A 27,343-nucleotide genomic window follows, 5' to 3' on the forward strand; every position below is an offset into this window, starting at 1 on the left:
CAGAAGGCAGTGGAGTAGAGGTTCTCTGTTCAGAGGATTCATCATGTAGGACTGCAGTTCTTGTTCTGTTGATTCTACATCAAGTTCCTGAGTACGTCAATCCAGTAGATTTTCATGCTAACCATTTACTTCTTAGATGATTGGATGCCAAAACTACACATTAGGTATATCTCAATTTCTCTCCTGTTTTTTTATGAATTCCGTTGTCAATTCAGGAAGTGAAAAAGTCAACATATATAAAATAACGGACAGTTATCAATTCATGAATTTGCAAGTGAACTTGTATCTTTCCATCCGAACAAACCGTATCTGTGGTGTTGTTCACAGCTTGCGAGGCCACAACATGTCTGAGTTTAAAAGATATCCCTAAACCGATGGGAGCTGACGCCAAAGGTGATTCGGCCTAATATCCAATTAAAGGCCCCTTTTTAGTAATCAGCATGACCTGTATTGAAGTAAACTCTACCGAGCCCTGTGATCTTGCCTAACGCCTGATAGGGGTATGTTGAATTAGATCTGTAAGGCAGAAACACATCTAGTAGGGTTGCGTCCCAATATTATCAAATTATTTTGAAATGTGCAATCGTTCACTGCTTTCCCACAAATCTGAACGCATTGGGAGGGTGGACGAGGTGGAGGCAAGGGTTAGTGGAAGTTCCCACCATATTTCTTAATATACCAGTAATTTCCTTTCAAATCGGTGTAGGGAAGTGAACAAGTGCACACTTCAGGAGAAAGGTGATATTATTGGGACGTAGCCTAGAAGTCTTCCAATAAGAGGGAACGTCAGAGCAACACTCTAGAATGGCCCAAAATATATAATTTCCAGTTTGGTTTTCAGATATGCCTGATGTTTTGGTTTTTTCTAACCTAATGTATTTCTAGTGGAAAATCATAGGCCTTCATAGGCTGCTGTTACACAGGCAGTCTAATTCGGATCTTTTTCCACTAATATTGGTCTTTTGTCCGATCAGATCAACTCTTTTGCACATAATTGGGCAACACAAATCTAAATTGATCTGCCTGTGTAAACACAGCCGTATAGGCATATCTGAAAACCAAACTGGAAATTATATATTTTTTAATAACGAGTAGGGACTAAAGACTTGCGAAACAGTCTCTCGCAAGTGATTACGGTATAAAAGTATACGTTTATATGACAATCTCTCATCTCCGTTTTATAGAGAAACTTAACCTCATTAACTTGTGTTGTTGCTATTATCTGACTAGTGGCTTGGTGTGACGGTTGCCACGTGATGACGTTCGTGGCATTTTTGTGGCTAAGCCGCCTTGCGTTCCCGAACCAGGTGGAGAGACAAAGAAGAGAATAACACGCTATCACTGCTGCTGGGCACTTTGTTCATCATACCAACCCTTTTAGCTCATAATCTCAACACCAGCTGAACATTTCTTGGAAGTCTTCCTATCTAAACCGATACCGATATCTCCTCTCACTCCAACAACTCCACTTCACAACCATATCATATTTTTTTAACATTCTTTTGTTTTGTTTATTTTTTGTGTTCCTCTCCTTTATCTCACTGGACTAATAACTATTAGCATATTGTCTCTTCCTCTCTGTTTACCTTCCCTTCTCCTCAGTGTCTCCCTCAGCCCCCTCCTTAGTAACCCCCACCTCGTCCCATCCATGGTGTTTGGGGGTGGGGGGGGGGGGGGGGGGGTATTAAGCAGGTTTGGTGAGGTAAAGTGGGGTTTATCTCCACAGCTTTGGAGAGCTGCAGCTTATTTGGGTCAGGGAGCTTTACGACAAGAGCAATTAGGGCTGGCCTCTGTGTGGGGCTAGCAGGAGGCCTACCACTGGATTAGCAAGGAGAGGAGGAGGAGAGGAGGTGTGTTTCACACAGTGTGTGTGTGTGGACAGCTTCAGTACTACGGGGGGAGGCCAGACCTGCTGGAGACCCCGGCCTAATGTTGTTTTTGAGGGGTGGGGGGGCTTCTTTGCGGAGTGAGGAGGCAGTGACCGCAAAACTAGGACTAGTGACAGTTATGTCCCAAATGGCACCCTATTCCCTTTATAGTGCACTACTATTAACAGAGCCCTATGGGTCCCGGTCAAAAGTAGTGTACTATAAAGGGAATAGGGTGCCATTTGGGACGTACACATAGAAATTAAAGTATTGCTGAATGACCTGTTGTCTATGGCCACAGCATGTTAAACAGTCAGTCATTGAAAAGGTTCACCATTAAAACCTTATTGCGTGCTGCTAATGACGGCTACCTCTGTGGATTGACCATTAGAGAGCACTTGACTGGAAATCAATCATCAATGCCCTTCTTAATTGAATGCCCCTTAAGAGATAAGTAAAGGTGTATGAAATTGAATTGGAACACGACTCTGTCTCTGTATGCTGAGTTGAATAACATAACTCTGTATGACGCAGTACAAGATAAATACTGTCTGGTTATCTCAAGGTGCATTTTGAGTCATTGTGTGTCATTAAAACAACATTGAGGTAAGTTAAATATTAATGTCACCAACTAGAAAAGGGAAATCAAATCTGCCCTACACTCTCCAAGTAGAAGTTGTTGAGTGTTACATGTCTGATGGGTCTGCCTGAATTCCACTGAGGTCACTCTAGCTGTTAGGTCATGACCGATCAACAACATGTTAAAACTTAACTACGACTTATTTTATATATGTATATATATATATATATAAACAAGTAGCTTATGACTACATGGAAATGTTTTTTTAAATCACTTAAATAAGTAATATCCTAACTATAAACCAAATAGGACTACATTTCAGTAAAATGTGAGAAGTGCTTGTGTCTCAGGGTGAGAGGAACAGGTTAATCACAATGGGACTTTATATACATTTCACCAAAGGAGGAGCAGGTTGGCGTTTGTCACCTGGTAACACTGAACTCCGGGAGGGAGTGATCCGTTTCACTTAGACGAGTGTGAGCTTATCAGTCATCAAATGGCAGCTTCAGGAGTAGGTTATGTCTGCTTATGGAACAAGCTCCCACCGATGCACGCACCCAGATCACTCTGGCCAGTTAAGTCGAGTGTTCTTGGACACCCTGGCTACTAGCGCCTTAAACGTATCCCGCGAACACGTCTTCCTTCCACCCTCCGCCCCTTGGTATCCAGCTAGCAGGGGCTGTTCTTATAGGACGTGACACTGACCGGGGGCAAAGAAAATTAGGCCTAACGGATCTAGGTAATCTCTCTCACCGAGCCTCATCTGCGCCTTGCTTTTAGCCTCCAAGTCCTCCCCGCCTCTTTCGCCTTCAAGTCGTCCTCCCCCCTGCCCAGCGGCTTCCTTGAAGCCTCCAAGTTCTCCCCTCCTCCCCGCTGTCGCATGAATTCATCAGGAGAGAACAGACGGACGGCGGCGGGCAGGGCGTCCCCCTCTGACACACAGGTGTGAACACAGTCGCATACATACAGACACACACACACAAGGAACAAACAAGTTGGAGCGGGAACCTACTGACCAGACACTGACACTGGTCACACAGAGCTAAATTAAACTTGTCTCCTCGATCGATGCGCTAATGTAAGATCCTCTATCACAATCATTTAGTAACATGAAGGGTGACATGATATTGTACTGTGTTTGTACACCAGCTGCACATTCATTGGGCCCTCAGTTAGGATTTGACATGATACATGTTGCACTGCATTAAGACTAAGTGGAGGCGAGCGCACCCATAGTTCAAGACGGGATACAATAAAGCAGGGTCAATGAGTTAGCCAGCTAACTTTTGATAAACAACCAGAAATAAGGATTTTCTGGTTCATTGAAAAAGCTACACTTAGATTATTTAGGTAAGTTAGCTGGCTGGCTAACTCCTTGATCCTGCTTTGTGTACCAGAGAGGTTTACTACATGTTTTTCCATAACAAAAAGCAGTAGAAATAGTTTTCATTTGTTAAACATCACTCAAGAATAAAGACAATTATAGGGTGCTGGGTCAGTAACCGAAAGGTCGCTGGTTCGAATACCCGAGGTGAAAAATCTGTCTGTGCCCTTGAGCAAGGCACTTAACCCTAATTTGCTTCAGGGGCATTGTACTACTATGGCTGACTCTGTAAAACAACACATTCACTTGCTGGAAAATAAAACATTTGTATTTGTTATGAATTAATAATAACCATGCTAACAATGTGTCTCAGAATGTGTATCTCTGAGTATCTATCCATCAATCAATTAAGTCTCTTCGGTGCTCTTTGGAGTAATTATGAGCTCAGGTCAGTGTGTATGTAGTACTCTCCTATCAGTGCATCTAGATGACACACAAACAAATGTTATGCATGAGCCTTTAAGCACTCTTAAATCACCATCCTCTTCATCCCTCCCCCACTCCTCACTCTGTCCACCTGTCCCTCCCGCGGGGCCCGTTGGCTGACCACCTCTCCTCTGACGGGCGTGGCTGTGGGTGAGGCGGGATGGAGGATCAGAAGAGGTAAGTCACTGAAGCAGGAATTAATGAGTATTAAAGTATTAGGTGAGAATAAGTCCTACCTTTAAGCCATTTAGCATTTCTAAACAACTACAATAACACCTGTTATATCATGGAATCGCAGCGAGTCTGCATAGCATGAGAATGAAATAATTTCCCCTTGAGAGACACCTAAGACAATAAAGACATGATGGCCAAACTGGTGAGTGAAAAGTTATCAGTGAGTTCACAGGTATGGAGACTTGAAAGACAAGTACACATTTGAAGCACAATGTTTATGAGTATGATATTCAATTTGACTACAATTGGTAAAGGAGTGGTAACCATCAAATATAACTCAATACCAATAGAATTGAGACTCCAATCCAAATCCACAGAACTGCCTATTGGGTTGCAGACGGAATACAAGAAGCGAACAGTGAATAATTGTTTTGACAAAGAGGGCTTCTAAGATTTAAAAGAATTGTAAGACTCTCTTTCATTTTCTTTGATATTCTCTTCTAGTCTCTGGGTTAGGATGTCATGGCGGCAGGGTGGCTGTAGTTGCATATGAGGACACTGAGGTCCGGGCCTGGGTCATTTGTTTGAATAAAAATATATACATATAGACTCAGTCGGAGTTAGAATAGTAGATTACATCAAGTGAAATTTCAAAACTTTTCCTTCTGTTATATATCACTCAATCAGGCCATGTCAGTATAACATTTATAAATTGGTAAATCAGTCTAGTTAGTTTAGCCAGCTATCTAAACCTGTAGTAATCATGGTCATATTACCTACCGGGCATATGCTCGCAGGACACATGCCCAGGGGCCCTGACCTCCAGGGGGCCACCCATTGATTTTGTTAGTCACTCTCACTTGGATATCATGTGGCATAATCATACCAAAATGTGTAGAATGACAAGAAATGTAAAAATGTAGCAACAAAAAAGTTATGTAAAGCAAATTAATTTGTTTACCTTTTCTCAATAAAATACCTTTTCTACTAACAGATCCCTCTGTACGTATTACATTATAGTTTTTAATCCCGGTGCTGTATAAATGTGAGTTAATGTGTAGCGGCTAATAGTATAGCTCATAATAAGCTGTGTGTCTGTAGATCAACTGAGGTGAATGAAGCTACAGCAACCAATGTGATAATGGCTGGGGTCATTTTTGCTTGTTTTTGTTGTGCTCCAAATAGCATTTTAGAGTTTTTACATTGTATAGAAATGCAGTAAATGACCTTTAACTTTCTAAAAATGTCAAGACAGACATCACCATGACCACTAATAGCCACCAGGATCATCTCCTATAGTACAAAACAACGTACGAAAACGTATGCACTCTACTGAAAGTTGCTCTGGATAACAGCGTCTGCTAAATTACAAACATGTCAATACGTAATTCTTGTAGCCTTTGGTGCTAGTCACTAATGACAGATTCAGAGCACAAAGACCAATGACCAGCACAGCAAATAAACAAACAAACCCTGAGAGTGATCCGTCCACCCACCCATCCGTCCCTGGATCTATTTTCTCCTGCAGAGAGCCTAAATTAGAATGTGTCGTCAGTTGGTCGGTTAGCCACCGAGAGGAGATCCCCTTGTGTAAACTAATCTTCACACACAGCAATGGATGATACCTTCGTTAGGGTGAATCCATAGAAATAGTATTACTAGAGAGCGGGCATCTCCATCCAAGTGGCGATTCCATGATCGGTGGCCAGAACTCGTGCTTCAACTTCTATGGGTGGTGGAGTACTTTCTGGGACTGTATTAGGAGGATGGGCCGTTAACTGAAGCGGAAAAGAACATCTCATTATGATATATAATCTCTGTTCGGCTTTATGACCCCCCGGTGACATGTAGACTAATTTGACCATTGATTCAAGTTAGAAGGGATTTTCTGTAGAATCTCTCCTGGAAATGAGATGTGTGTTAGTTAGGTAACATGTCATTGTGGTAAATATTGTACAATGTGGTAAACATTTGTTTTGTTTATTTTCATTAGCATGAAAAGTTACATAGACAGATAACCTTTATGCTTTTTATTCGTTTTTGAAAACCTATTCCTGTGGATGTCATCATATCACAGGGAGAAAATTATGCATTTATTTTTTAAATGATAAACCCGCCATACCTCTCAACACCAACAAAAAAGTCAACAGATATTTAGTACAATGCAAACAACAACAATAGGTATGTTGTTAATACGTGGTAGATGCTGGTTAAAATAAGAGCTCTGCGGTGTCCTTCTGACTGTTAAGATGAGATGAGGATTCCCCCTTGTCTTTTGTCTTTCACCTCTATAGCACCTCTCAACAGCATAAGGGGAAGTGAATATATTGTTTGTTTGGTGCTGCGAGGGAGGCCCTGCTAGGTGGGGAAGGAACAGGGGGACACTAGACCTGTCTGAGAGTATACTGCTATTGAGTTGCAAATGCATTTGTAATTAGCCCCTACTTCACTTGCAGGGAGGGAATTAGTGTGTTGGTGTGTTACGCTTATGCGTGTGTGTGTGTGTGCTTACTGCGTGTGTTTCGCTGTGTGTGTGTGTTGACCCCCTTTTCTTTGGGGAGGAATGGGGGTTGGGGCCAGTGATGAGTAAATAATGGTAATTAGTTCTCCTCCCAGTTGCTTGTTAATTGTGTTGTGTTGTGGATTTATACAGCATGGTTGGATGGATAATACCCCGCCCACAGGGCCTAACACCCCCTGCCTTTCCTGATGGCAAAACCAACAGCTAGTTTTTAAGCAGGGCTTCTTGCTTAAGCCTAATTAATTATGCCAAGTGGGGTTCCACCATCATAATGCCTTGGACTGCATCACAAATGGCTCTCTCTTCCCTTTATGGTGCACTACATTTTCCCGGGGCCCATAAGGCTCTGGTCAAAAGTAGTGCACTATTTATAGGGAATAGGGTACCATTTGGAACGGAGACCTTGTCTTGTCCAGAAAGGGGAAGAGGGGAGGGGGGTACGGGATGGGGGTCCAGATATGTGCATATGGTCACAGAATGAATTAGAACACAAAAGTATTATGTTGTATCTCTATGATACAGACGGTAGAAGTAGTGGTGTTTTGAGATCGGAGTTGTTTAGTCACATAACTTAGTCACATTTAGTCACATAAGTTGTTTAGTCACATAACTTAGTCACATTTAGTCACATAAGTTGTTTAGTCACATAACTTTTTTTCGGCCAGGTAGCTAAACCATCCCGTTGTTCATTTCCGTGCCTTTATAGTCAATATTGCGCTCTTGCAAGTTTACAAGCTGAACAAAACACATTGGAGAGTTGGTGAAGCCGCAGGTCTTGCTCTTACTAAGACCAAGGGCTCGATTCAATCCCTAGCGCTGAATATCAGAGTTACAGAGTGATTGAAATGTAAAGGCAATGTTTCCTGACACTTCAAATAACTCTGCTACAAATTGATAAATAGATAGAAATGTTGCTTCAAGGTTGATGACCACTTTTCAGCCCCAATATGTTTGATTCAGCTTGGAAACTTTGCTTGGTTTTTGCTATTTGGTATTTTATTATAATTAGCTGTTGCAAAAGCAGCAGCTACTCTTCCTGGGGTCCACAGAAAACATGAAACATGACATAACACAGATCATTAATAGACAAGAACAGCTCAAAGACAGAACTACATAAAAAATGTAAAGGCACACGTAGCCTACATATCAATGCATACACTATATAGGTCAAAGACTGCAATACTGATAATTAAGCTAAGAATATGAACAATTTTATTAGGTTAACATTGGCAGGCTCTATCAGCACGCTATTGTATGTATCATATCAAAACAATGCCTCTAAGAATGTAAAGCATTCAATAAATCAATACAGTTTAAACACCCTGATACTGACTGACGCACACACACACACACACACACACTATCATCCTCTCATTCCCTTATCCCATCTTCATTTTATGATTCATCCCATTCTAACGGCTTGGGAATGGTTTATCAGATTTCAGCTCCCTCAGTCTGCTCTCAGTGTTAATAGATTTAGGGTTGGTTGGGGTTCAGGGAGGGGGACAGAAGGGTGTGTGTGGAGATGGAGGGAAGTGTCTGAGACCTAACATGGTCAGATTAATGGTATGATCTTCCCCCGGTTCATCTTTCTCCCTCTCTCTGTTCCTCTAAATACCAGCTCTGTGCCACTTGAACACACACAGTACAATCCCCCGACACACACACACACTGCACCCCACTGCCCTGATAATCTAATCTAGTTTTAGGATATAACATATAGCCAGGCTATCATCCGCTGCTCTCTGGGAATCTGTACTCTTTCCTTGAGTTAGGCTACTTTCTGTTTCTGCTGAATCCATTTGAAAAATACTATTTTTGTCACAAACCGTTTTTTTAACATTGCAGTTATAATGTTGTACATTTTTAAACCTTAATATTTTGGTTGACATTAAAGTTAAACTGTATATTTTTATATGGACATACTGTATAAACATTTAGAATAACAATGTTCCTGTACATACAGTGTAGACCTTACCGTGAAATGCTTACTTACAAGCCCTTAACCAACAGTGCAGTTCAAGAAGAGTTAAGAAAATATTTACCAAATAAACTAGAGTAAAAAATAATAAAAAGTAAGTAATGTAAATAGTAAGTAATGTAAGTAATCCGGTGGATTTTTGATGAATTGTTCAGCAGTCTTATGGCTTGGGGGTAGAAGCTGTTAAGGAGCCTTTTGGACCTAGACTTGGCGCGCCGCTACCGCTTGCTGTGTGGTAGCAGAGAAAACAGTCTGTCTTGGGTGACTGGAGTCTCACAATTTTATGGGCTTTCCTCTGACACCGCCTATTATATACACTACCGTTCAAAAGTTTGGGGTCACTTACAAATGTCCTTGTTTTTGAAAGAAAAGCACGTTTTTTTGTCCATTAAAATAACGTAAAATTGATCAGAAATACACTGTAGTCATTGTTAATGTTGTAAATGACTATTGTAGCTGGAAACGGCAGATTCTTTATGGAATATCTACATAGGCGTACAGAGGCCTATTATCAACAACCATCACTCCTGTGTTCCAATGGCACGTTGTGTTAGCTAATCCAAGTTAGTCATTTAAAAGGCTAATTGATCATTAGAAAACCCTCTTGCAATTATGTTAGCGCAGCTGAAAACTGTTGTCCTGATTAAAGAAGCAATACAACTGGCCTTTAGACTAGTTGAGTATCTGGAGCATCAGCATTTGTGGGTTCGATTACAGACTCAAAAGGTCCAGAAACAAAGAACTTACTCCTGACACTCATCAGTCTATTCTTGTTCTGAGAAATGAAGGCTGTTCCATGAGAGAAATTGCCAAGAAACTGAAGATCTCATACAATGCTATGTACTGCTCCCCTCACAGAATACCGCAAACTGGCTCTAACCAGAATAGAAAGAGGAGTGGGAGGCCCCAGTGCACAACTGAGCAAGAGCACAAGTACATTAGTGTCTAGTTTGAGAAAAAGACGCCTCCGAAGTCCTCATCTGGCAGCTTTATTAAATAGTACCTGCAGAACACCAGTCTCAACGTCAACATTGAAGAGGCGACTCTGGGATGCTGTCCTTCTAGGCAGAGTTCCTCTGTCCAGTGTCTGTGTTCTTTTGCCCATCTTAATCTTTTATTTTTATTGGCCAGTCTGAGATATGGCTTTTTCTTTGCAACTCTGCCTAGAATGCCAGCATCCCGGAGTCGTCTCTTCACTGTTGACGTTGAGAATGATGTTTTGCGGATACTATTTAATAAAGCTGCCTCTATCTTTTTTACTACAAAACATAGAAGCGCACAGTTTTCACATATGTTGATGTTGGGGTGGTGCTGGAGATAATGAATATGAAGTGACATTTTTTTTTTCTTGAAAATATCACTGCTTTTATGTAATGATATTTTATATTTTATACCTTGTCCCAGACATGCTGTTTTCGACTCTTCCTCTCTCTCCCTCTCTCTCTCTACCGCACCTGCTGTCTCAACCTCTGAATGCTCGGCTATGAAAACCCAACTGACATTTACTCCTGAGGTGCTGACCTGTTGCACCCTCTACAACCACTGTGATTATTATTTGACCCTGCTGGTCAAATACCCAATCTGGCCTTAATGGCCTTGTACTCTTATAATCGCCTCCCGGCACAGCTAGAAGAGCACTGGCCAACCCTCAGAGCCTGGTTCCTCTCTAGGATTCTTCCTAGGTTCCTGCCTTTCTAGGGAGTTTTTCCTAGCCACCGTGCTTCTACATTGCTTGCGGTTTGAGTTTTTTGCTGGGTTTCTGTATAAGCACTGTGTGACATTTGCTGATGTTAAAAGGGCTTTATAAATCATGATTGATTGATTCAATTGGACTAGTTATTTTCAGAGGTGTACAAAAGAGTAAGCAATAAAACAAAATAAGAAAACCAAAAACCTTCTAATACAATAACATATTTACTTACTAACTCAGCTATTACACTTACATTTTGCATAAAGTCTGAATTACTTGTCTGTTGACTTAATAAAGTCTGAATATCCTGTCTGTTGACTTAATTCTATAATCAATCATTACCCTGAATGTCCCCAGCTAAGCCAGCATTGTCTGATAAGTAAACCCATATTTGTGTTGTGTAGACAGATTATTAGACAAGACTAAATCCATTTACCTTATTTTAAACCATGACCTCTTAATTTGACTACAACCTCTATTTTAAAACATATATGCATACAAAGCCCATAAGCTTGGTTTGGTGGTGGTGAATTGGCAAGCATGTGGCACTCTAGACTAGGGATGTACTGGGCAAGGTTGGGGTCAATTCCATTTCAATTCTATCAATTAAGGAGAATTATTGGAATTCCAATTCAAGAATAGCAAGATATATTTTTAATGTGGATCTTCCTAAATGGATTCCAACCCACCTCCACCAACATATAGGCTAGCTATCATAGTAGTTTGGGGGGATATGTTTTGTCAGATATTTTATTTGTATCACCCCTGCATCCTGTGGCTATGCTAGCCATCATTGTACACAAACCTATTGACATTACTCCCTAAACAAAACAATAATATATTCTACTGCAATTTGCATAAAGACCAAGGTCTGTTGAATGAAATAGAAAAGCTATAGGCTATAACCTAATGGGCTAATTGGGCCTATCAATTCCCTATAGCTTATACTCATATCATTGCCTTTCATGTGTGTTTGCTGTACGCATTCATAGACAAATGTTTATTCTAAACTGGATTTATTGTCCCCTAAAGACTGATGAATACTATAAGATCAGAGAGGTATTGAGCCCATGGGGCAGGATCATGTAATACCGTGCCCTCGTGTAACTGTCGTGGATCCCCATCATCCTGCCTTGAGAGACTGGTGGGGGGTTTTCAACCGGGATGGGGAGATTACGGTATAACAGTGTCCACTTGAATTAACATGCGATTAGTTTGTCAGGTGCGTTGAGAGGATGCAGTCGCCTCGGAAATGTCGACGCGGTAAATGGACGCTGCCGCATCGCATGTGATATAGGTTTTCATGCAAGCCTAACGCGCGGTATCTCTGGCGCTCAGATCCGATCCTTATTAAAAACGGAGGGTATATTATAGCTGTCTGTCATCTATAGCCCGTACATTTTCTGAGCCAAGGTGCATCCATCCACCAACACTAAAGGATAATTACGGGGTAAATTGAAAAAAAACTACAACATATAGGACTACATAATAAAAATGAGATCTGGTCACTTCAATGATTTGTTCATTTCATTTGACCCAAAAAATATAGTTTATGAGGATAACCAAAAAGATAGAAGAGTATGTGATTTAATTTCTTAATACATTTTGTAAATATTTGTAACGGCAGTCTAAGTCTTCCTCCTCCTCGGACGAGGAGAGGCGAGAAGGATCAGAGGACCAATGTGCAGCGTGGTAATTTTCCATGATTTAATGAACATGAAAACAATACACTGTACAAAATAACAAAAGAACATACCGTACAGTACCGTGTGGCACAAACACTGACACAGGAAACAACCACCCACAAAATCCCAACACAAAACAAGCCACCTATATATGATTCTCAATCAGGGACAACGATTGACAGCTGCCTCTGATTGAGAACCAGGGTAGCCTAGTGGTAAGAGCGTTGGACTAGTAACCGAAAGGTTGCAAGTTCAAATCCCCGAGCTGACAAGGTACAAATCTGTCGTTCTGCCCCTGAACAGGCAGTTAACCCACTGTTCCTAGGCCGTCATTGAAAATAAGAATTTGTTCTTAACTGACTTGCCTAGTTAAATAAAGATAAAATAAAAATATTAGGCCGAACACAGAAACAGACAAACTAGACACACAATATAGAATGCCCACCCAGCTCACGTCCTGACCAACACTAAAACAAGCAAAACACATAAGAACTATGGTCAGGACGTGATAATAATAATAATAATATTTCTCTCAACTTAACAATTTTAAGTTATTGCAACAGTTTGCCCGTTTTTTGGAGGATTGTGGGTCCAATTTTTTTTTACACAATGTTGTATGCATTTCTGAAGAAAGAAAAGTAGACTAGATTTCTATATTCCTATTGAGCAGCTTGTTGTGCCATGATGGGTTATGTTGAACGGATATCAAAACCGTTGACAAATTGATGTTCAATGGCGAGACCACCCATTCCCGCCATGACCATTTTTAATGACAGAGGCAAATTCAGCATCATGCAATGCCCTCAGTTCTACCTCCAGGTAGGCTACTGCTGGCGGATTAATAACTTGCTCACATGATAGTCAAAGCGTTCATCCAGTTAGCAAATCGGAAAAATCTGACTTCCGACTAGCACGTGAACACTCATGTAGGGTTTACTAAATATTGGTGTGACCAACTCATATTTAATCATATTATCAGTAAATCCGATAGGTAGCCTAGTGGTTAGAGCGTTGGACCAGTAACCGAAAGAAATCCCCGAGTTGACAAGGTAAAAATCGGTCGTTCTGCCCATGAACAAGGCAGTTAACCCACTGTTCCCCGGTAGGCTTTCATTATAAATAAGAATGTGTTCTTAAGTGACTTGCCTTGTTAAATAAAGGTTCAATTAAAAAAATCGAACACATTTTTATAGCTATTATTAATTCTCTGGACTTACTTTATTTGTGTGAATCGAAACACTTTATTCAAACAATTGTTACTCAAAAACAGAGTTACATCTACTAATAATAGTAAGTATATTCTTGTTGCCTTCATTTTTTTAAGCAGATTCAAAACTTAATAATAAAAAAACATCTGAATACAATTGTAGCCTAAATTCCGTTTGGTTTAGGCCTATCTAAAAGAAAAGAGAAACCACCACATTGCTCTTGCTAGTATCACTGTTAGGCATGCCTGAAATATACACAATTTACCCAAGACCTAAAATAATCAGTCGCCAAACTTTCTGCCGGGGGAATTTGGAATAAGTGGGACACGTTTTGCATTTCTGTCTTCTGTAAACTCTTTCATCATCTATCCAACATATTAGTCCAACACCTGATACATTTCTGAAATCTTTAAGATGTTTCCTAATCACACCCCCAAAAAACAAATGTTCACAGGAGGCATGACACACCCGTTTGTGTACTCTGAGCCAAAATCATGTGGTAGACTGGGACAGCAGATTAGATCAATTGGGACACCCTTATTATAGTCCCAATGGTACCCCAATGACAATTCTTTTTTTGTGTGTGATTAGGAAGCATCTGAGGATTTAATAAGTGTATGACATTCTGTGTTAATATGTAGGATAGGTGTCTGAACAGGTTACAGAAGACGGACAGTTTTCTGAGTTCACTCAAATAACAGTCTAATAACAGAAGAAAAAAAACGAACAGGATATAGTACAACAACACAAATGACTGAATTACAAAATTAAAATGATGTTAGCAACTTTTTAAAATATATTTTGCTACACCAGTTCATAGTATGCACATTTACATCACTATTTTGCACAGTGCATTATTTATTACAGTTGTATAACCTTAACATCAAAATAAAACAAAAGTGTACTGTGTCCTTCACGGGGTGAGCTTCCTTTTTAACGCGTGCTCTGCCCCTCTATGATGTCACACCAATGAAGTGATTTAATTTTGATCACGTGTGTTGTCTGCAAGAGTTAGTAAGAATTGTTTTTATTTTTTCTTGTAAAACCAAGAATTAAACGCATCAGGATTAACCTGTCCCCGTTTATATGATGTCCCACTCTTTCTGAATTCACCCAACATTTAAACTATACATTCGTCCTATCCTGATTTTTTTCAATCGATTTTAAGCACAAAAGTTATATGACACATGTACTATTCCAATATAAAGTGTGCTATTGGTCACAGAAAAGTTATTGATTATTCATCACTTCATTATATTTGGGTGATTAAACTCTTTCCAGGAAAAACCTGCCTAATGGGTAAATCTTGTTTACCCATATTTTCCTGCTCACTTCTCTTCCCATCTTCCTCTCTCCCTGTCCCCTGGCCTGAAATGGATTTCGCCCGGCCTGCAGGTTATGCAGATCAGACCAATTAAATATCCTTGTTGCTTGCTTACCAATCAGCCTGACAGTCAACGTATCCCTCGACTAAGCCAAACAATCTGATCAGGCTGCCCCCCCCCCCCCCCCCACAACACACACAACACACACACACCACCACCTAAGTGGCTAATGACCTCCGAGGCGCATAATCCGTCTCAAAACAACTACAACGATGCTAATTGCATCTAGCTATAAATACCGGTTGACTCTTGGCGTTCATTCTTTAGCCTACTAGAACGGCCTGAACTCCTGGAAGCGCATGACCCCGCCACGAATCTTCTCACATATAGCATAGCTCGCCAATACTGGGAAAAGAGGAGACACAACTTACATAAGCAACTCGCTACCAATCAGATTTTGTTTGGTGTCTTTTTCCACTGCAAAACTAGGCCTATATTTGACTCAACTGAACTTTCACATCACTCTGTAGGCGCACGGTGACCGTGGTGCGTAAAAGGACATTTCAAGCGCGTTTTGCTTCATCGCAGGCTACGGTCTCTTTATTTGAACACGCACCAGGCAGTTGGAATGATATGACCATTGGCCATGTCTATTTAGCAAATTTAGACTATTTTGTTTGTTGACAAAGTCTGAGAACAACGAAATATGTTCCCTCTGCCTATGTTCACCCCGGAGCAAGTGGCTCGGGTGTGCGAGAACCTCGAGGAGACCGGCGACATCGAGCGCCTTGGGCGGTTCTTATGGTCCCTGCCTGCCGCTGTCCCTGGCTCCGCGGGGGAGGCGCTCAACCGCCACGAGTCAGTGATGCGCGCCAGGGCGCTGGTTGCCTTCCACGGAGGAAACTTCGAGGCGCTTTACCAGATCCTCCAGAGCCACCGCTTTACGCGCGAGTCTCACGCCAAGCTCCAAGATCTGTGGCTGGATGCGCACTACCGCGAGGCGGAGCGGCTCCGGGGCCGTGCCCTGGGACCCGTGGAGAAGTACCGCATCCGCAAGAAGTTCCCCCTGCCTCGCACCATCTGGGACGGCGAACAGAAGACGCACTGCTTTAAGGTGAGACACCAAGCTGTAAGTAATATTCTTTCGCACCAATAGTAGTTAGGCACTTTACCTTCCATAACTATAGTGACGTTTCCATGATCCATTTTACGCACCACCTGGCTCTATATTAGAGAATCATTTATATATGTAGCTACTTATATTGAACTCATATCTCTAACCATGCATTTCAATACTTGGGTACACTGGGCTGACTCACTACATGCTAATTTGTAAAACATTTTTTTTTTACATTCTTACACTGAAACATTTGAAATTAATTCAGAAGGTCCCATTATGGAATGTTGGCATATTAAGTGTAAATAACATGGACCAGGGTTATCTATTTTTCTCCAGCCCTGATCGCTCTTCACGCAGACTATAGAGTCAATGCCACCCTGCAAGGTTAGAAATAGTAAATCACTTAATCTCGGTTAACCCAGAACTAAAATGGGGCGTCATTTGGTTTAGGTAGTCTGTTCACGAAAGATTATACATCACGTAGGCTATTTATAAATAGAAACGAATTTGTTTTATTATGTTTTACGTCTTTACTTATAATAACAACGGAGTAGTCAGACATTGATATTTGAATAATAAACACTTCATTTATCTGTGTTGTGCTGATATAGAATTATTGTGTTTTTACAAGTTATGAATACTTAATAGTGAACATGGCTCTCTTTTTAGAGGATTTGTGGGTAATTCAAATATTGTGGACTTTTACATAATGTTGTATGCATGTTTAAAAATAAAAAGGTGATTTTTTTCTAAAATAGTATTAAGCAATTTGTTGTTCTGATGTGTAATTTATCATGATGAACGGATATCAAAACAGTCAGACAAATTGACGTTCAATAATGACAGATGCCATTTCCACCATCAACAAGGTAATGTGCACCACTCTTAATGACAGAGGCTAATGCGGCACCTTGTAATGCTTACAGCTCTTCCCGTTTACTGCTAGAGGAATGAGCACTGTGATCGACAATGCTTGCTAAGGCAGGTTAAAATGACAAGTCATCAAATACATAAAACAATATTAAACAGTAAGACACAACCACTGGAAATTACTAATCGGAACTACTTACTAATTACACTTGAAAACTATTTGTAAGGAAGGTTAATAATTTAAGTAGAAGGGACGCCACATTTTTATGTTCATTACAACAAATATTCCATTCAAATAACTACAATCGTTATAGTTCAGAATACATCATGCAATTTAGTGTCAAAAAGTTAATAAAACAAAAGTATTTACAACAATAACCATATGGGTGGTGATGTCACTTTATTAATTAACTATTAAACACTGCAATACTTTGAGCTGGGTTACTTCAATGGTTCTAGCAGAACGAACGACTTTTTACAGTGTAGGGAAGCAATAGATGACTGTCTATACAATCTCATTGCTCAACCATCTCTGGCTTTGCCACTGATCAATATGCATCAGCATCTATGTGTGGAATCACAAAACGAATGTGATGAAAGTGTACCGTATGACTTACAGGCTGAAGCTCAAAAGACTGAAAAGGCTACACAAAGAATATATATTTAATTTAAAAGTATTCTCAAACTTTATTTTGATCTAAATCTCAACATGTAAAGGACATAGGCGGGAAGTCATGCCTCTGCTCTTCAACCTCAGCCTGGGTACCAGTCTGTTTGTGCTAACAATCCACTCCTCATATGACACAGAGTAAAAGGAGTGGAATTTTAGCACAAAACAGGTCTGGATGTCAGGCTACTTCAACCTGCAGGTAGTAATCCTGGGGTTAAAGAGCACCAGGCGAGCCTGTTAAACAGGGACTGTGCTGCCGTAGGCTAGTACTGAAGTTCATGGCCTGTGTCTCAAATGGCACCATATTCCCTATAGAGTGCTCTGCTTTTTACCCAAACTCTATGGACCCTGGTCAAAAGGGTTCCATTTGGAAGGCCTCCCGGGTGGCACAGTGGTCTAGGGCACTGCATCGCAGTGCTGGCTGCGCCACCAGAGTCTCTGGGTTCGCGCCCAGGCTCTGTCGCAGTCGGCCGCGACCGGGGGGTCGGTGGGGCGACGCACAATTGGCCTAGCTTCGTCCGGGTTAGGGAGGGTTTGGCCGGTAGGGATATCCTTGTCTCATCGTGCTCCAGCGACTCCTGTGGCGGGCCAGGCGCAGTGCGCGGTGTTTCCCTAGACGCATTGGTGCGGCTGGCTTCCGGGTTGGAGGCGCGCTGTGTTAAGAAGCAGTGCGACTTGGTTGGGTTGTGCTTCGGAGGACGCATGGCTTTCGACCTTCGTCTCTCCCGAGCCCGTATGGGAGTTGTAGCGATGAGACAAGATAGTAATTACTGGCGATTGGGTACCACGAAAATTGGGGAGAAAAGGGATAAAATAAAAATAAATAAATTTTAAAAAAGGGTTCCATTTGGGACGCAGCCATGGAGAGAGTCAGTCTGCTTAAGCCTTGCGTGTCAAGACCACCTGCGGCAGTATTTTACTCTGGGGTTTCCATCCCTCACAGCAGTGAGCAATCACCTAGGCTGTGCTCCAAAATATCACCCTATTCCTTCTATAGTGCACTACTTTTGGTCAGCGGCCATAGGGAACATCCCTGGTAATGATAGGGGAGCAGACAGCACTTCAACCAACTAAACCCAATTAAATGCATATGAAAGCACTTGCCTCAGGGCAGGGAATAGGCATTTCAGAACATACAGCGTAAAGATCCATGACTGACTGAGTAGCCCTAGACTTAACCCTGGGCAGATACACGCTTTGAGCAGGTCACATTTCCACAGACGGTCCATGGACGTTAAACAATATAAGCCCCGTGTGTCAGTCTCTGGCCCAGGTTGTTGTCTACAAGATTGAAGGGATAAAGTCTGTGCCTGAGCATTAGGTGAAAGGGCAGAGGCTGAGCACTCACTGTTGCTATAGACAGTATATAGGTCAGGGGAGCTTAGGGGATATCCCCACTCCCCAGGTTACATCAGTACTAAGCTTTTCATCCTGAGCCTATATACAGTGCAACATATTTATGTTGATAATGTGGATTATAATTATTATCCCTTAAATCCAATTATTTCATCCAATTATACGATTATTTGGTTGTAATGTCTTAGGTCTAGGTGATCTTCTCTAACTGAAAACAATGGAGTAGCCTAGTAAAGACACAACACCAACATACTGTATACACTACCGGTCAAAAGTTTTAGAACACCTACTCATTCAAGGATTTTTCTTTATTTGTACTATTTTCTACATTGTAGAAAAATAGCGAAGACATCAAAACTATGTAATAATACATATGGAATCATGTAGTAACCATAAAAGTGTTGAACAAATCAAAATGCATATTATATTTGAGATTCTTCAAATAGCGACCCTTTTCCTCGATGACAGCTTTGCACACTCTTGGCATTCTCTCAACCAGCTTCACCTGGAATGCTTTTCCAACAGTCTTGAAGGAGTTCCCACATAACCACCTCAATTTGGTTAAGGTCAGGGGATTGTGGAGGCCAGGTCAACTGATGCAGCACTCCATCACTCTCCTTCTTGGTAAAATAGCCCTTGCACAGCCTGGAGGTGTGTTGGGTCATTGTCCTGTTGAAAAACAAATGATAGTCCCACCAAACCAGATGGGGTGGCGCATCACTGCAGAATGCTGTGGTAGCCATGCTTGTTAAGTGTGCCTTGAATTCTAAATAAATCACAGACAGTGTCACCAGCAAAGCACCCCACACCATAACACCTCCTCCTCCATGCTTTACAGTGGAAATACACATGTGGAGATCATCCGTTCACCCACATCGCGTCTCACAAAGACACGGCGGTTGGAAGCAAAAATCTCCAATTTGGACTCCAGACCAAAGGACAAATTTCCACTGGTCTAATGTCCATTGCTCATGTTTCTTGGCCCAAGCAAGTCTCTTCTTATTTTTGGTGCCCTTTAGTAGTGGTTTCCTTGCAGCAATTCAACCATGAAGGCCTGATTCACACAGTCTCCTCTGAACAGTTGATGTTGAGATGTGTCCGTTACTTGAACTCTGTGAAGCATTTATTTGGGCTGCAATTTCTTAGGCTGGTAACTCTAATGAACTTATCCTCTACAGCGGCTGTAACTCTGGGTCTTCCATTCCTGTGGCGATCCTCATGTGAGCCAGTTTCATCATAGCGCTTGATGGTTTTTACGACTGCTCTTGAAGAAACTTTCAAAGTTCTTGAAATTTTCCGTATTGACTGACCTTCATGTCTTAAGGTAATGATGGACTGTCATTTTTCTTTGCTTATTTGAGCTGTTCTTGCCATAATATGGACTTGGTGTTTTACCAAATAGGGCTATCTTCTGTATACCCCCCCCCCCCCCCCCACCACCACCTTGTCACAACACAACTGATTGGCTCAAACGCATTAAGGAAAGAGATTCCACAAATTCACTTTTAAGAACGCACACCTGCATTCCAGGTGACTACCTCATGAAGCTGGTTGAGAGAATGCCAAGAGTGTGCAAAGCTGTCATCAAGGCAAAGGGTGGCTACTTTGAAGAATCTCAAATATAAAACACTTTTTTGGTTACTACATGATTCCATATGTGTTATTTCATAGTTTTGATCTCTTCACTATTATTCTACAATGTAGAAAATAGTGAAAATAAAGAAAAACCCTTGAATGAGTAGGTGTTCTAAAACTTTGGACTGGTAGTGTATGTCATATCTCATTGTGATAGATTGTCACGTTCCTGACCTGTTTTCTGTTGTTTTGTATGTGTGTGATGGTCAGGGCGTGAGTTTTGGGTGGGCAATCTATGTTTTCTGTTTCTATGTTGGTTTTGGGTTGCCTGGTATGGCTCTTAATTAGAGGCAGGTGTTTTGCGTTTTCCTCTAATTGAGAGTCATATTAAGGTAGGTTGTTCTCACTGTTTGTTTGTGGGTGATTGTCGCTGTGTCTGTGTATTTTGCACCACACGGTACTGTCTCGTCTCGTTCCTTCGGTCGTTCCTGTTCATGTTTTCCTCGTTTCATGTAAGTTCGTAGTTTAGGTCTGTCTAGTTCGTTTTGTTATTTTGTAAATTAGTCAAGTGTATTTTCGTGTCTGTTTGTCTTGCAATAAAACATTATGTATTCATCACCCGCTGCGCCTTGGTCTACTCACTCACCGAAAGACGACCGTTACATAGATACAGTTATTAGGAACACTGTTGGTTACATGAAGCAGGGAACTGACCATTATTGTGTCCTTTATGTATCACAGGAGAGAACTCGCAGCCTGCTCAGAGAGTGGTACCTCCAGGACCCGTACCCAAACCCATCCAGGAAACGGCACCTGGCCCAGGCCACGGGACTCACGCCCACACAGGTCGGCAACTGGTTCAAGAACCGACGCCAGAGAGACAGGGCTGCATCGGCAAAGAACATGTACGTTAAGACAGAGAGGAACTCTACTCAGCCGAAACCTTTTGACCTCTTGTGTCTTGTTGAACATTTTAGAAATTAAATTAAATGAAGAAATTTAAAATAATAGAAGTCATTTAAAAAAAAAATGTAGGACTGTGGACATCTTAATTTTTGTTTTACATCAAATACATAACCAATGCTGCACCCTGGACTCAGGGGTACACGTAGCATAGTAAACAGATATCCAGGACACTCCAAGTAGTATGATATCTTATGTTTCGTATGCTATGTATTAATTTGTGGATGTCCATCATCCATTTTGTATGATATGTTACGATTTACAATTCTTAGGATATGTTACGAATTTGCCAAACATGTGATATGTTACGAATTCCAATTTGTTGTGGCTACTGTTAGCCAGGTGGTTAAGGGTTATGAGTTAGGTTAAAGGATTAAGGTTAGGGTTAGGGGAAGGGTTAGTTACATGGTGAGTAGCTAAAAAGTAGTAAGTAGTTGAATAGTTGCTAATTAGCTAAAATGCAAAAGTTATCCGTCATGATATTCAAACACGCAGGTTTTGAGTTGCTAGACGTTTGCGTTATACGCCCGACCAACCACCATACTTTTTTTTGTTGCCTTAAATAACCTTCTATCTTATGTAACCATACCAAATGTAACATAACATGTTAATTTTAGTGTCCCGGATTTACAATTACTATGTTACGTCTAGCCTATGAGACCAGGCTGAATGCTCTCATTGAGAGAGAGTACCAGTTAGGTACCACTTAAACCAACCATGTATCTCTAAAAACTAAAACATACTCCTCTCTCTTTCTTCTCTCTTCTCTCAGACTGCAGCAGGACCCCACCCACCTGCCTTCCGGAAGCTCCCCTGAGGGTCCTGCCCAGGAGCATCACGCCCACCACCCCCGCCTGCTGGCCGCCTCCCCGCGTCACCCGGGCAGCCCAGAGGCCAGCGACTGCAGCACGAGCACCGACCGCCGGGGCACTGGCACCTCCACCCCAGACAACTCCGTTAGCAGCGACAGCGAGTTCGAATCCTGAGGGTCGGGTCACTGACCACAGCAAGAGAGAGGCTCTCATTGGTTAAATCCTGAAGAGAGAGGCTGTGATCAGTTCTCAGCCAGGAAGGCCTGACCCCACAGATATATAGAGACAATAGACACTGTAGAACTACTATGTCTGTAGCTTGAGATTGGACACTTGGACAGGAAGTTCTCTATGAGAGACTTGATATGGACACTTGATGTGGTTGCTAGTGGACGAATGGGGAGGGGTGGGGGATTGGGGATTAGACCATCTACAAACACATGCACTTAAAATGCACCATCGAACAGGACTGTTGGGAAACTGTTGCTAAGTACCGTATGACTGTGCTACTGACTGCTATAAAGACCCACTACAACTCTCTGTTCTGTAGATTTTAACTGGAATGCGGATAGAAAAAAGTCAGTCAGTCAGCAGCGATAACATATTCTAGGACAGCAATAACTATTCTCAGGCACGTTATTATAGAAATAATATAAACATACAATGTCGTAGAGTAATTTCTGAGCTTGAATTATAATATGATATGTTTTGATACTTAATGGTTTCAACTCATCGGGGGTCTATTTTTGAGTAGTCTATCATTGAGCGCTAGCTTTAATCCCATTTCTTAATTAGCCCCTTACAATGACCACTGCCTTCTGTAGGCTGTTGGTTTCCTACATGATCAGTCGTTGGTGGACACAGAACTGCTTGATTGGATTGGACAGGTCTGCTTTTCTCTTCATACACGTCACTGCCTTATAAAGGAAGTATATTGGCATCACAGCCCCAATCTTCTAGTTTTGGCTAACATTAGGTACCGTTGCAGACCATAACTGTCCCTAAAGCTAACACCGCCTAAAGAAATGGTCTCTAGACAATCTTGTAATGCATGGAAAAGACATTACACATCACTATGCATTTCATATAGATGGTTTAAATGTTTTCCTGTATTATGACAATATAACTACTGTATAACAATGCTGATGTGTATCCAAAACATCCTCATTCTAATATTATCCAGTTCAAACCTGTTATATCCTTTTAGACTGTTGTATGAGGCATCATTCAGTGTGGAATCCTCTGTGCAGCTCTCACTAGAGATGTCCTTGCATGAATTGCCTGTCAGAGCAAAACAAAGTAAGTGGGATAAAAATGAAAGCAATATTGAAAAAGTGAAGCACAACTTGGTCTTAATTCATTGATGTGCCTATAAATGTTTGAGGGCTGAATGACCTGTTTAACATGACAGTTTCATCTTTATATATTTTAAATTGAACCAGGAAAATCAGTTAAGAACAAATTCTTATTTACAATGACGGCCTACCGGGGAACAGTGGGTTAACTGCCTTGTTCAGGGGCAGAACGACAGATTTTTACCTTGTCAGCTCGGGGATTCGATCCTGCAACTGTTCGGTTACTGGCCCAACGCTCTAACCCAGGGGTGGGAAATTCCAGTCCCCAAGGGCCTGATTGGTGTCACAGTTTTGCAGCAGCCCCAGCTAACACACCTGAATCCAATAATCACCTAATCATGATCTTCAGTTTAGAATGCAGTTTGATGAATCAACTGTGTTAACTAGGGATGGAGAAAAAGTGTGACACCAATCATGCCCTCGAGGAGTTGCCCACCCCTGGACTAACCACTAGGCTACCTGCCACCCCATACAGGCCTACCCATATAAATATCACCATACAATACATCGTCGTGGGATTCATTCATAGAAAAATAAGTCTTTTGTAAAAATGTGTCTAATGTATGCATTTGGAATAAATGAAAGTATTTTTATCCAAACCTGTTGAAGTCTGTGAACAACGAGTCCACAAGCGTTTCCAGGTGAAACGGCGTGAACATTGGATAGGGTGAAAGAGGATGGAACCATATTGTTTGTTTGTTTGGGAGGGGGGCTCATATGCATTGTATTTTCTGACAAATAATTTGCTAAACTCTAAACCTCATCTAAATCTTATAATGAATAATGTGGCAATTGAGGAGACTAAACTGCTTGGTGTAACCCTAGATTGTAGACTGACATGGTGAAAACATATTGACGCAACGGTTGCCAAGATGGGGAGAGGTCTGTCCCTGACCAACCACAACTCTGCTTTCTTGACATCACAATCAACCAATCAAGTCCTAGTTTTATCACACCTGGACTACAGCCCAGTTATTTGATCAAGTGCTGCAAAGAAGGACATAGACAATTTACAGTTGGCCCAGAACAGAGCAGCCCAACTGGCCCTTCAATGTACACAGAGGGCTAATATCAACAACATGCATGTCAATCTCTCCTGACTCAAAGTACTGTAGAGGAGAGGTTGACTGCATCACTACATGTCTTTGTGAGAGGTATTGATGTGTTGTAAGCACTGAGCTGTCTGTCCAAACAACTAGCACACAGCTCATACCCCACAAGACTTCTTCACAGTCCCCAAGTCCAGAACACAGGCTAGAAGACGCACAGTACTATATACAGTAGAGCCATGACTACATGGAACTCTCTTCCACATCAAGTAACTAAAGCAACCAGTAAAATGTTACTTAAAAACAGATTTTAAAAAATACACCTCATGGAACAGCATGGACTGTGAAGACACAAACACAAACACAAACACAAACACACACACACACACACACACACACACACACACACACACACACACACACACACACACACACACACACACACACACACACACACACACACACACACACACACACACACACACACACACACACACACACACACACACACACACACACACACACACACAGAGATGCTCTCCAATCAGACACACATTGTGATATTGTACATTTTAAATTGTAAATGTGTAGGATTGGAGCAATACACATTTATATAATGCACACTGTCTTGTATGATGTATTGTTTTATTATGATGTATTGTTATAACCCTGGTTGGACTCCAGGAAGTGTAGCTGCTGCTGCTAATGAGCATCCTAATAAAATACTAAATACTAAATATGTGCTGGTTTCTAAAGGCTTATGACAAACTACATAATTCTCTAACTTTTTTTTATTGAAGAAAGAAAGTGAAGTGTGAATCAGACAGTGTATAATTGAACTAATAAGAGTTATTTTGACACCACCGATTTAACTAATACGAGCTGTTTTGACACCAACAGAATGACTGTACAGTGTAGACACATTGACACATAGCCTTCCTGTACGCCCAGTCGGCGTCGCCCCCCTCTCTCTGTTATTTTGACCCCGCCCACATTTCAAATTACTGAAGGAAGAAGAATACAGCTGCTGTAGCTCCTATATGCATTTTGCATGAATCTATTCCGCATGTTTTAAAAGCAATCAAAACGTGTTGCTTAATTGGATTAGCCCACCTGAGAGCCCCGACTGGAGGTAACAGATTGAGATCCTCTCCAGCAGCATCAGTTGACCATGGACAGCGAGGGCAGAAAGGTTGTCGTCTGTGACAATGGCACAGGGGTGAGTGAGTGTCGATTTAACATTATTTTAATTACTTTTTTTATCACTACACCATGGAGTTAAAAAATGATAATACTGAATGTTTATTTAGGATTTGGGAATGAATTATGAGAGTAGAAACATGCATTGGAATTTAACAATTTGCAATAAGTAATAGACTATATCTTAATCACGTGTATTTGTGTTGATAACAACAGCACACATTAAGTTGTTTTCTAAGCACCCTGCTACAAAGCTGCAACATTTGATTCGTAAAGGAGATAACACAGTGTCTGTCACATTAAACGGTATGGTGTCGTAGAAGCCTTCGAAGCAGGCTGCTCTCTTTGCGCGCTAGGTAGGGGTGTGGGTCTAATATGAGTGCAGGTATGTCTGGACTTGTCGCAGACTCCTCTTATCCACACACACTGCCATACATGGTGTTGATGTCGTGGAGTGAGCTGTTATTGGACGGGAAGAAGGAACACAAGCAAATAATTGAAACAATTCTCCATTCCCCATGCTTCTTGCGTTCACTCGCACCATGTCAATGTCTATTGGAAGCCCCTTTAAACTTTCTGTACCGCAAAAGCACAGTAGATTCATGAGCTACATGTTAACTGATGACTGTAGACTAGCTTACCCTACCTCCACTTGTTGCTGGTGCTTGGAATGTATTGTACACCTTCAGGCTATGGAATGTGTCTTGGCTACATAGACAAGTTGGGACATTTCAATAAATGGTGTTGTAAGCACACAGGTAAATAGACAGAAATGTCCCAATAAAATGTATAATTTACTATTTCAAGATGAATTTTACAGTGTTGTTTCTGACTTGATACAGTTTGACACATCCACTATTAAAGTTGAACTGAAAATATTTTGCAGAAGTTCAGCACAAGAGAAGTGACATTCTCTGTGGTTAAATTTTGGTTTCCACTCAATGCACAAAAACAAGGACTTTTTCAGGAGCCTGAACTGTCCCTCACCCCTCATATTGAAAGTGTATTGAACGTGTATTTAAGGACGACAGAAAGTGTATTGAAATACTATTGAAAGACTGTTGAAAGTATGTAATACAATCATGTTTCTTTCATATTGGTTAACATGCAGTTTGTCAAGTGTGGCTTCGCTGGCTCCAACTTCCCAGAGCATATCTTCCCTGCCTTGGTGGGTCGGCCCATCATCCGGTCAAACACAAAAGTTGGAAACATTGAGATTAAGGTGAGGTCAATGGAGCAATGACAGTTGATCTCTAGCCTAAACACAAACACTGACAGAGCCACAGAGGTGTCCTCAGCTCTTTGCTGTGCTGTGTATGATTGTGAAAGCATCAGTTGAATATTAGCCATCTCCAAAGACTGTCAATCCCATCTCTTATTTTATTTGATTAAAATATTTAATTTTTTTACCCCCTTTTTCTCCAAAATTTTGTGGTATCCAATTGTTAGTAGTTACTGTCTTGTCTCATCGCTGCAACTCCCGTACGGACTCGGGAGAGGCGAAGGTCGAAAGCCACGCGTCCTCCGAAAC

At 41.4% G+C, this 27,343-nt stretch overlaps 2 protein-coding genes across 2 annotated transcripts in view; both read left to right on the plus strand.

Annotated features, from left to right (window-relative positions):
- The first annotated feature begins 15,188 nt into the window (after positions 1 to 15,188).
- Positions 15,189 to 22,629, plus strand: LOC129835362 (homeobox protein SIX6-like). The gene is made up of 3 exons (XM_055900987.1): positions 15,189 to 15,971; positions 21,175 to 21,338; positions 22,169 to 22,629. The coding sequence occupies exons 1-3, from the start codon at positions 15,549 to 15,551 to the stop codon at positions 22,380 to 22,382; spliced, it is 801 nt and encodes a 266-aa protein (XP_055756962.1). The 5' UTR covers positions 15,189 to 15,548; the 3' UTR covers positions 22,383 to 22,629.
- A 3,028-nt stretch (positions 22,630 to 25,657) lies between these two features.
- The window catches only part of LOC129835360 (actin-related protein 2-like), a 7,748-nt gene continuing 6,062 nt past the window's right edge, over positions 25,658 to 27,343 (plus strand). Inside the window, exons 1-2 of the mRNA XM_055900986.1 lie at positions 25,658 to 25,831; positions 26,924 to 27,034. Coding sequence (XP_055756961.1) covers positions 25,784 to 25,831; positions 26,924 to 27,034 — 159 coding nt within the window. The 5' untranslated portion in view covers positions 25,658 to 25,783. The remainder of the gene's footprint in view (positions 25,832 to 26,923; positions 27,035 to 27,343) is intronic.

The sequence above is a fragment of the Salvelinus fontinalis genome, chromosome 36 (genome assembly GCF_029448725.1).
Source record: "Salvelinus fontinalis isolate EN_2023a chromosome 36, ASM2944872v1, whole genome shotgun sequence".
In the NCBI taxonomy this organism is placed as follows: domain Eukaryota; kingdom Metazoa; phylum Chordata; class Actinopteri; order Salmoniformes; family Salmonidae; genus Salvelinus; species Salvelinus fontinalis.

Bases quoted from the DNA above. Each gene is read 5' to 3' on its own strand.
- LOC129835362 (XM_055900987.1), top strand. From the start codon at position 15,549: ATGTTCCCTCTGCCTATGTTCACCCCGGAGCAAGTGGCTCGGGTGTGC. The intron at 15,972-21,174 runs GTAAGTAATATT...TATGTATCACAG, and splicing joins TTAAGGTGAGACACCAAGCT to GAGAGAACTCGCAGCCTGCT. The intron at 21,339-22,168 runs GTACGTTAAGAC...CTCTTCTCTCAG, and splicing joins GCTGCATCGGCAAAGAACAT to ACTGCAGCAGGACCCCACCC.